The sequence below is a fragment of the Mustela erminea genome, chromosome 14, assembly GCF_009829155.1.
Source record: "Mustela erminea isolate mMusErm1 chromosome 14, mMusErm1.Pri, whole genome shotgun sequence".
In the NCBI taxonomy this organism is placed as follows: domain Eukaryota; kingdom Metazoa; phylum Chordata; class Mammalia; order Carnivora; family Mustelidae; genus Mustela; species Mustela erminea.
The window spans coordinates 52959755-52971784 of record NC_045627.1 but is presented as its reverse complement, the minus strand read 5'-3'; the positions used below and the strand labels follow the sequence as shown (position 1 = coordinate 52971784).

The following is a 12030-nucleotide window of genomic DNA, read 5'->3' as shown; positions in this document are numbered from 1 at the left end:
AGTTTCAGGGGTAGAATTTAGTGACTCATCAGTTGCATGTAACACCCAATGCTCATTACATCCGTGCCCTCCTTAATGTAGGGCACTTAATTACCCCATGCCCCTCCCATCTCCCTCTCCAGCAACCCTCAGTTTAAAGACTCTTGTGGTTTTATTTTATCATGGAAATGCTATTAGGCTTTCATTTAATTAAAATTTTAATTATTTTCAAATTACAGCTCTCAATTTAGGACTAAAACATTTAAAATTCAAGTCAAATATATTTTCTACAAACTAGATAAACATTGTGAAAGAAACTTATGAAAAGAATTCATCCTTACACTTCCTTACTTACGTAAGCAAAAAAACAAATTTTAAATATGTTGAATGACTATAAAGATAACGAGGAGAACATACTGAAAGGCAAATACTTACTAGAAAAAAATCCGTAGGTTCTACCTGGGGAGAACTTTTCCTAAGATTTTCCTCCTGAAAATGCTGGAGGCTTGTAGACAGCCCGAATCCAGAGGTCCGAAGCCTGCCTGCTCCACGTGTGCTCTGTAAGCTATCTCTGCTTGCGCTCCGGGCCAGTGAAGCAAGAAAACCTATATTATTTACACAACCAACAGGCTCTTTGGAAGCCTTGTTAGCCATTTCTGTGATATCCCGAGCCTCAACTTTAGAAATAACATCAGATCTTTTCCCGGGTGAATCAACTTTAACAGCTCGAAAGCGAGTAGTCCTAGAGAAAGAAGAATCAGTTACATTTCGAACATCCAATGACCGAAGCACGTTTTGTGATGCAGAAGACTGGAGATTCCCAGACTCAAAACATTTGGACTGTCTCTGTGATTTCACCAGAGAATTATGGAGTGACATTGGTGTAGAACAGCGAAGAGGTGACAAGAGTCTATTCTTGTGAGGACTTAATTCACGGTGGTTGAGAACTGTAGTTTCTACTGATTCACCATTCAACATTCTTGCAACATGTTTAAGATGCTGCTCTGCAGCTTTCAACCCTTTATCATCATTAGTGAGTAAGAACTCTGGATTTACCTTCTGTGTGACTTCTAAGCCACTGCTCTGTTCATCAATGTTTCCTTCTCTAAATGTAGCAAATGAGCCCACTTCAGGCAGAAGTGATTCTTCAGTTACACCTTCTTCTGAAGTTGAAAATAAAACAGTGTCATCTTCATTATTAGATGACAAATTTCCTGAAAAGTGTTTTGTCCGCCTAGGCAGGGATGATCCAAGGTGGAGAACAGAATCAGCAAGCTCTTTGTCATTTTCCAATTCCATGTGGGGTATCTGAGGTGATAGTTTGATGCTACTATTGGAATGAGACAGTGTCTTACTCTCCCAGTTGTCATCTTCCTTAAGAAAATCACTAGTGATAGATGATAGGGGTCTATCAGCAGGGGGCAAAGTTGCCAAACTTGAAACTGCATTGTTGGAAGTTTCAGGTAGACATGCATTCCCAGGAGAAGGTAAACAAGACTGACCAATGTGGGGGAGAACCCTTAACAATCTGTGGCGAGCAGCTGCCGTGGAACTACTAGAAGGTCGAGGAGCTATAGGTGGACGAGGTTTTACCTTGACAGCTTTTTTAGGCTAAAAAAAAAGAGTGAATATATAATTTCTCACAGTCATTTTGTCTACCTATTAACAAAAACTAATGAAGGAAGAAAATGTTATTTATGCAACACTGGCATTTTGATAACCACAATTTAAAATGTCTTAAAAGATTAAAATTTTAAGCTTAGGACAGAAGAAATTTGCTCTCTTTCTTCACTGAGGAATGATTTCTTGAGAATGGTAAAGAAAACGAATTGTTTTATTTTCCTCACTACTGATTATTTGTCAGAGTTTTGCTGAGAAAAAATCTTACTGATTTATAGGAGATAGGATATCACCAATCTATTTTAGATCCCCAACAATTTTTCCTAGTAAGATGAACAGGTGTTGACTATATAGGCACTACAGAAAAGAGGTAACAGGTCTAAACTGCTATCCTCACAAAGGCCTGCTTGCAAGGTTGGCCCTTGGCTAGCTTCTAGGAACTTATATTTCAAGAGCATTCCCACCACCCTCACTGAAAAGTGCCTAACCTGTTGGTATAAGCAATATCATTTTTGCTAAATACCAGCTTTCCTTCTGGGAGTCTGGAATTTTGGTACATGTTAGGCAGAGGCTGTCTATATCAATGGCCCCTGATAAAACCCCTGGGCACAGAGTCTGTAATAGACAATATTCTACAGATGTGCTGAGACAACTCATTGATAGAGGAATAAAGCATACCCCATGAGACTCTTCTAGGAAAGGATTCTGGAAAGCTTGTGCTTGGTTTCCTCCAGATTTGAGTCATGAGCCTTTTCCCTTTGAAGATTTTACTTCATAGCGTTTTGCTGCAATAAATCTTAACCATGAATGCAACTATATGCTAGTACTGTGAGTCTTCATAGCAAATGATAGAACTGGGGAGTGATCTAGAGGTCCTCCATACACGAAGTTCTAATGCAAGTATCATGACAATTCATGATGTTATGGATAAACTTAAAAATCAAGGATATCAAGCCTCAAGATATTGGCTGAAATGTGCATCAGTAAAGGATGGAACACCTGATGACCTAAACAACACTCCCAACCTAGAAATACAAGAAAAGCCAGATACTTCAGTGGACACCAGTTAAGGCAAGAAACCGAGGAGCTAAAACTATAAAGAAAGAAGAACCTTGGAAAGAGATGCTGGCTCCTGCAGCTGCTTATACTCTAGGGCACTGTCTTATCAAACTACAATTCTCTACTCAACAAAAATATGTTTCAGAAATAAAGGTGATGACTTCTGGGCTGTTGAGATTAATGGGTGGTTGCCTAAATCTGAATTTCTCCATGTGTCCTCCAAAAAACAATACAAATCAACAAGCAAATAAGCAAATAAAACAACCCACAACTCATGCCTTCATCAAAACCAGGTGACAGATAAAATTAACTTCAAATTACTTATAAGGAGAAAAATATCCAAATCTAGGAGACTCATCTGCAAAGCTTATGCCTGTGCTGAGAGACAAGAAAATATGTTGAGCCAGAAAAGAAGGAAGAAAGGGAGTAAGACAGAGAGGGACAGAGGAAGGGAGAAAAGAGGGAGGGAAAGAGAGGGTGAGAGGAAGGAAAAGAAGAAAGGAAGAAAAAGAGAGGTGTAGATAACCCAGGGCTGATGGAACGGCCATAAAATAAACCCTTAAAAGAGAAAATCCCACTTGATTATGAAAACACTGAAAAGAGGTTTAAGATCTAGGATATTAATATTTATTTATTTATTTATTGTCAGAGAGAGCGAGAGAGGGAAGGAAGATGGGCAAGCACGAACAGGGGGAGCAACAGGCAGAGGGAGAAGTAGGATCTTCACTAAGCAAGGAACCCAATATGGCACTCCACCCCAGGACCCAGGGATCGTGACCTGAGCCAAAGGCAGACGCTTAACTGACTGATCCACCCAGGCATCCCAAGATCTAGGATATTAAAACATGAGCTGCTGGGAAACCAAAGGCAAGTGACCTGAAACTGTTCAGAAATAAGGAGATAGCTTCAAGAAGACATGACTTCTGGGGGAAGTAGGGGTAAATTCAAAGTACTCCATTGAGAACTTGTTAGTGAAGATAAAGAAGGCAGGAAAAAAATAAAAGTAAGGATCCATAGACACAAAAGGGAGTTGCCAAATCAGAAAACACAACAACCCAACCCTCCAATGAAAGAGTACTACTGATTTTTTAAAAACTGCATTTCACTATACCAAGAAAAGACGGTGCTCTTGAAATAAGAAACTTACTTTGCCACACAAAAGCCTCAGTTTTGTCTACACACGATTAATATTCCTTTGGGTAAATAAAAATTATAGGCATATCTCATTTTATTATACTTTGCTTTAATGAACTTCACAGATATTGCACTCTTTACAAATTGAAGGTTTGTGGCAACCCCGCATCAAGGAAGTCTATTGAAGACATTTTTCCAACAGCACTTGCTCATTTTATTTCTCTGTGTCACATTTTGATGATTCTCACAATATTTTAAACTTTTCCGTTATTATATTTATCGTGGCTATCTATGATCAGTGATCTCTGATGTTACTGTAATTGTTTTAGGGTGCCACGAATCCCGCCCATACAAGATGGCAAACTTCATTGATGAATGTTGTGTGTGTTCTGACTGCTCCACCAACAGGCCATTCCCCCAACTCTCCTCCACTCCTTAGGCCTCCCTATTCCCTGAGAAACAATAATATTGAAATTAGAACTACAACAGCCTTGAAGTGTTCAAGTGAAGGAAACAATTGTGCATCTCTCACTTTGAATCGAAAGCTAGAAATGATTAAGCTTAGTGAGGAAAGCATGTTGAAAGCTGAAAGAGGCTGAAAGCTAGGCCTCTTACAAACAGCCAGACTGTAAATGTAAAGAAAAAGTTCTTGAAGGAAACAAAAAGTGCTATTCTAGTGGACTCAAATATGATAAGAAAGTGAAACAACCTTACTGCAAAAATGGAGAAAGTTTTAGTAGCCTGGATGGAAAATCAAACCAGCCACAAGATTCCCTTAAGCCAGAGTCTAATCCAAAGCAAGGCCCTAACTCTCTTCAAATCTATGATGGTTCAGAGGTAATGACAGTGCAGAAGGAAAGTCTGAAGCTAGTAGAGGTTTAAAGAAGCAGCTGTCTCCATAATATAAAAGTGCAAGGTGAAGCTGCAGTGCCGATGTAGAAGCGGCAGCAAGTATCCAGCGATCTAACAAGAATACTTGCTGAAGGTGGCTAACCGAAACAGATTGGCAAGGAGACGAAGCAGCCTCATATGGAAGAAGATGCCATCTAGGACTTTCATAGCTAGACACAATTCTGTATAAAAGGAGACCAAGAAAACATTACAGCTAGATGCAATGTATGGTTCTTGACTGGAGCCCAGATTGAAAATAGCAAAAAATCAAAACAAATAAAATCAAGTGCATTACTTGGACACTGAGGAACAGGAATATAGCTGACAGAATGCATACCAAGGATAAATCATGTGTATGATAACTGAATTGTGGTTAGGCAAAAGACCCTTGTTCTTAAGCGAGAAATGCAAAATGAAGTACTTACAGGGAAATGATATTGGCAACTAACTCCCAGATAAATCAGGTGAAGAAACAAGGACAGAAAGCAATGTGTAAAAATGGTAATTGGTGAATCGAGGTACAGGTACATGGGTGTCCACAGTACTGGTCCTATAACATTTCGGAAAGACTGAACATTTTTCAAAATACAAAAGATAAAATAGTAAGTTTTCTGACAAAAGTTGAAAGAATCTATTGTTAGGAACCCTAAATGAAAAATAAATACTAAGAGAAATGATTCAGACAGAAGTAAAATAATCCTTGAAGGAAGCACATAATTGCAGAAAAAAGTAAATAGCAACAGAAAAGCTTAATATGTGGGTAAATATGAGTAAAATATTGGCAATATAAAACAACGGGAGAAGTTCAAAATTTTTGTAAAATTAATATATGATAACAATGACACAAAAGATATTTGAATATATAAGTAGAGTTAGACTCCTAGAATTCTGTCATTAACAAGAAAGCAATAAACATCATTTTTATTGGAATTTAATTTAATAGTCAAGGTTGCACATTTTAAAGGATATATTTTTTTTAATTTTTATTTATTTTTTTGACAGAGAGAGATCACAAGTAGGCAGAGAGGCAGGCAGAGAGAGAGAGAGGAGGAAGCAGGCTCTCTGCTCAGCAGGGACCCCGAGATCATGACCTGAGCCGAAGGCAGCGGCTTAACCCACTGAGCCACCCAGGCACCCCGAGGTTGCACATTTTAATCTCCAGAGTAATCACCTGAAAAACCAGTGTTTAAGGATCCATAACCAAGAAAGTAATGCAGAACAAAAACCAAATAAGGAAAAAATAGACTAATCCAAAAAAGGACAAGAAGGAGAGAAAAAGAAACAAAACAGCTGATTTAGCAAAAACAAAGGTGATAAAAATCAAAATATAACAGTAATTACACTAAACTTTAAGTAAAATAAAAGACTTAAGTTTGTCAGTTTAGGTTAAAAAGATAATATGTTGTATGTCTACTATATTTCAATAAAAGATAAAATTAAAAAATAATAAAACTAACCACATACCAGTTAGAAGAAACAAATCCTAAATATAGGGACATGAAGAGATTGAAAGTAAAAGAACAGAAAGAATATACAATAGAAACACAAATGGAAAGAAAGCTAGGATAGCTATGTTACTAGTGACAAAGTAGATTTTAGTAAAAGTGCGTTACTAGAGGTAAAACATTTTATAATAATACAAATGTTAGATACTACAATTCCTTGATATCACACAAATCTGTATTAGATCAAATGACAGTTTCTAAATATGCAAAATAAAAATAAAAGGAGACACACAAAGCTATAACAAAATAGGGAGACATTTTAAATAAACCTCTCTCAAAAATGGAGAGAAAACAGACCCCCTACAAAAACATTAGAAAGGATACAGAAGATCTGAACAACACAATAAACTTGATCTAATTAATACATACAGAATATTACATATAGTGACTCATTACATAGTCTTTTCAAGGACACAAGTGGCACCAATATGCTTTGTCACAAATCAAACCTTAACTATTATCAAAGGCTTGAAATCATTAAGAGTATGTTCTCTGATGACAGTGAAAGTAAATGACAATAACAAAAATGTATAAATATTCCACATGTTGGAAACTAAGGAGGCCACTTATAAATAAGCCATAAGTCAAAAGTAATACAAAGATTTAATGTAATCTCTATCAAAATCCCAACTACATTTTTTTCAAAACTAATAATCTATCCTAAAACTCATATGGAACCTCAGGGAACTCCAAATAGCCATAACAAACTTAACAAAATTGTAGGTTTCTCACTTCCTGATTTCAAACTTATTACAAAGCAACATAGTAATCAAGAGTGTGCTACTCTCAAAAAACGAAACTAGACCAGTACCTTACACCATATACAAAAATAAATTCAAAATGAGGACTCCTGGATGGCTCTGTTGGTTAAGTACCTGCCTTCGGCTCAGGTCATGATTCCAGGGTCTCAGGATCAAGTCCCACATCAGGATCCTTGCTAGGCAAGAAGCCTGCTTTTCCCTCTGCCTGCTACTCCCTCTGCTTGTGCTCTCTCTTTCTCTCTCTCTCTGACAAATAAATAAAATCTTTAAAAATAAATAAATAAATAAATAATGGATTCAAACTTGAATGTAAGACCTGAAATTATAAAACTCCTAGAAGAAAACATAGGAAATAAGCTATTTGACAATGGTCTTAGCAATATTTGGGGGGGGCCAGTCTCCTTAGGCAAGGGCAACAAAAGATAAAACAAACAAATGGGATTACATCAAACTAAAAAGCTTTTTTTACACAGTGAAGGAAAGCAACAAAACAAAAAGGCAACCTACTGAATGTGGAAAGATATTTGCAAATCATATATCTGATAGAGGTTAATATCTAAAATATGTAAAGAACTTACATAACTTAATATCGAACAACCAACCATCACATTAAAACATGGACAGAGAACTGGAATAGACATTCTTCTGAAGAAGACAGACAGATGGCCAACAGGCACATGAGAAGATGCTCAGTATCACTTATCTTCGGGGAAAGGCAAATCCAGACTACAATGAGATGTCATTTCGTATCTGTCAAATTGGTTATTACCAGGAAAATTAAAATAACAAGGATTAGCAAGGATATACAGAAAAACGAACCCCCATACGTTTGGTGGGAATGCCAGTTGGTACAGCCACTCTGGAAAACAGTAAGGAGGTTCCTCAAAAAATTAAAAATAGGAGACCCTGGGTGACTCATTTGGTTAAGTGTCTGACTCTTGATTTTGGCTCAGGTCATGATCTTGGGGTGAGCCCCCAACTGGGTTCTACACTCAGCAGGGGGGCTGCTTGAGGATTCTCTCTCCCTTGCCTTCTGCCCCCCTCCACTCATGCTCTCTCTCAAGCAAATAAATAAATCTTTTAAAAAATTAAAAACAGAACTACCATACAGTATATCAAAATTCCACTTCTCGATATTGACCTGAAGAAAATAGAAACATCAACAGAGAGAGATGTTTGCTCCTATGTTCAGTGTCACATTATTTACAAAAGCTAAGATATGGAAGAAACCAAGATGTGGTATATATATGCAATGAAATATTAGCCAAAAAAAGAATGAAATATTGCCATTTGTAACAACATGTATAGACCTTGAAGGTATTAGCCTAAGTGGAATAAATCAGACAGAGAAAGACCATTTCCGTATGATTTCACTTATACATGGAATCTAAAAAACAAAACAATCCAACAAAAGCAAATGGAGACAAACTCAAAGATACAGGAAACAAACTGCTGGTTATCAGAATGGGGCAGGGCTGCGTGGGACAAAACAGGTAAAGAGGATTAAGAGATACAAACTTCCAGTTATAAAAGAAATGTCATGGTGATGTAATGTACAGCATAGGAAATATAGTTAATAATATCGTAATAACTTTGTGTGGTGACAGATGGTAACTAGTTGTATTCTGGGGATTATTTCATAATATATAAAAAGACTGAATCACTATGATGTATACCTAAAATTAACAGGATACTGTATGTCAATTATATTTCAATAGAAAAATAAAGTGTAGTATTGGCACAAAGACAGACACATCGACCAATGGAATGGCGTAGATAACCCAGAAATAAACCTTCACATATATGGTCAAATGACTTCCAACAAAGTATCAAGACCACCAGGGGAAAAGACTGTTTCTTCAACAAATGGAACAGGGAAAACTGGATATCCACATACAAAAGAATGAAGCTGGAGTCTTACCTTATACCACATATAAAAAATAAGCTAAAATGTACCAAACATCTAAATATAAGACTTAAATTTATAAAACTTTTAGGAAAAAACAGAAGGAAAAGCTTCATGACATTGGATTTGGCAATGATTTTTTGAATATGAAACCAAAAAAGTATGGGCAACAAAAGTAAAAATAGATAAACTGGACCACATCGAAATTTAAATTTTGGTGTATCAAAGGACACCACCATCAGAGTAAAAAGGCAACCTACAGGAGAAAATATTTGCAAATCATGTGTCTCCTAAGACTTTAATATCCAGAATATGTTTCTAAAGAATTCTTAAACCTCAATGACAAAAACAAATATCCTAATTCAAAAATGGACCAGAGACTTCAATAGACATCTCTCCAAAGAAGATATACAAATGGTCAACTAGCACATGAAAGGATGCTCAACATCACTAATTTTTAGAAAAATGCAAATCACCTGCAATGAGATATCAGTTCACACTAATCAGGATGACTACTCTTTAAAAGTTAACAAAATAGCAGCAAGTGTTGGTGTGAATATGGAAAAACTGAAAACTTGGTGTACCATCAGTAGATTGTAAGATGGCGCATACAACTACTTTAGAAAACAATATGGCAATTCCTCATAAAATTAACAATATAATTACCACATGATCTTGCAATTCTGGGTATATATTTAAAGGATTGCTCTCAAAGAGATATTTATATACCCATGTTGCTAGCAGCAACATATGTGGTATAAGGTAAGACTTCCCAACAGACAGAAGGTGGAAGCAACACAAATCTCCATCAAGAGATGCATGGGTAAATAAAATATTATATATTTTTACACACACACACACACACCCACACACACTCAACCTTAAAAATATGGAAATGATGGCATGTAACAACATGGATGAATTCTGAGGACATTGCTAAATGAAATCATTCACAAAACAACAACAACAACAAAAAAAACCATGATTCCATTTTATAGAAGGTATCTAGAGAGTCAAACTTAGAGAAACAGAAAGCAAAACTGTGGTTGCCAGGGACTGCAGGGGGAGCAGGGAAATGGGGAATTGTTTAATGAGTACAGAGTTTCATATGCATGATGAAAAAGTTCTAAAGACTGATTGTGAAATAGTATGAATGTACTTAACACCCTGAACAACATGTAAACTTAAAAATGATTAAGACAGTAAATTTTATGTACATTTTACCATAACTAAAAACAATTGTTAAAAAAATGTTAATTATAAAATCTAGGTGGTAGATAAATGGGTATTCACTGTAAAATTCTTTCAATTTTGCTGTATGTTAGAAAAAAAATTACAGACCAGTATCTCTGATAAACAAAAGTCCTAAATATAATATTAGCAAATAAAATATAAAGATATAAAAAGGAAAATTTGTCACAACTAGGAATGGTTCATTCTAAGAACATAATAATGATTTCATACTAAAAAAGGTAATTCACATTATCAGAACATTTCTGTTCCATGCAAAATGATTTTTAATTTCTCTTTGGATTTCTTTGACCCACTGATTACTGAAAGTATGTTATTTCCAAAATATTAAACTTTCCATATATCTTTTATTGATTCTTAACTTTATCTCATTATAATAAGAGAGACTTTTTGTATGATTTTAATCTTTTCAAATTTACTGGGACTCATTTAATAGCAAACAATATGATTTATCTTAGTAAATGTTCTGAGTGCCTGTAACGAGAATGTACATTCTGCTGTTTTCAGGTGGAGCATTCTGTAAATGTCAATTAGAACAAGTAGGTTGATAAGAGTTATTATGTCTTCTTACATCCTTTCTGATTCAGCAGCTTTTTCTATCAATTTTTTCAGAGTGTAAATGTAGAATAATTCTAAAATAACTGGATTTGTCAATTTCTCTTTGTCACCTTTGCTTTGTGTTTTATTAGATGCATAAACATTTAGATTGTGGGGAAAGGAATTTTTTTCAATAGAGCTAGGTCAATTGTTCTCCACTTGAAAGAAATTCTCTTTACCCTACTTCACATTACACTTTTTTTAAGTTTTTTTTTTTTTTTTAGAGGGGTTATAAATCTAAATGAGAAAGGAAAATTACAGAGCTTTCGCAAAACTGTCTGGCATAGTGACTAAAGCTACACATAAACCTACCTATGACACGTCCATTCCTAGGCTTATGCCCCAAAGAAAAGAGTGCATATGTCCACCAAAAACATATATAAGAATGTTGAAAGCATCTTTACTGATGAAAGCCAAAGACTACAAACAACACAGCCTATCAAAAGGAGAGAAACAAACAGAAGGATCATCATATAATGCAATAGTACCTAGCAGTAAAAAAGAATGAAGTGATACCCACAAAATGGATGATTTACAAAAGCATGATGTTGGGCAAAAGAAACCAGACCAAAAAAAAAATAGGATATTTATTTATACAAAGTTCAACAAGTGGCAAAATAACTAATTTTTGGTGACAAGTGTAAGAATAGTAGTTATTTCTGGGAGTAGGGAAAGGTTATAAGGAAACCTGGTCCTATTTTAATCTGGGTTGTACCTGCATGAGTGTATATAAAGGTAAAAATTCATCAAGCTGTACATTAAAGATCTATGAACTTGGGGCGCCTGGGTGGCTCAGTGGGTTAAGCTGCTGCCTTCGGCTCAGGTCATGATCTCAGGGTCCTGGGATCAAGTCCCGCGTCCGGCTCTCTGCTCAGCAGGGAGCCTGCTTCCTCCTCTCTCTCTCTCTGCCTGCCTCTCTGCCTACTTGTGATCTCTCTCTGTCAAATAAATAAAATCTTTAAAAAAAAAATCTATGAACCTTACTATATGTATATATTATATTTCAAGAAAGAAAAAGGGATTAATTATTAAAAGAGTGAAAAGCAAAGTAACAGTAGTAAGTGTGTGTGTGTGTGTGTGTGTGTGTATGATAAAAAAATTTATATCCAGAATATAGGAAGACCAAAAAAAATCAGTAAGCAAAAAACATACCACTGAAGAGAAAAATGCCCAAGAGATCTGAACAGGCATTTCACCCAATAAATACGAGAAAGGTGCTCAACCTCATCAGTCAGAGGAATTAAAACCACAATGTGAGGCCACTACACATCAACCAGAATGAGAAAAACAAGAAAGAAGAATCATACCAAATGCTGGTAAGACTATG

General features: G+C 35.9%; 1 protein-coding gene across 6 annotated transcripts in view; it reads right to left on the bottom strand.

Moving 5' to 3' along the window:
- The window catches only part of ZFAND4 (zinc finger AN1-type containing 4), a 93817-nt gene that overhangs the window by 10392 nt on the left and 71395 nt on the right, over positions 1–12030 (bottom strand). For all 6 annotated transcript variants that reach the window (XM_032313053.1, XM_032313051.1, XM_032313056.1 and 3 more), the window contains one exon: positions 415–1590. In XM_032313053.1, the coding sequence (XP_032168944.1) occupies positions 415–1590 (1176 nt within the window). The remainder of the gene's footprint in view (positions 1–414; positions 1591–12030) is intronic.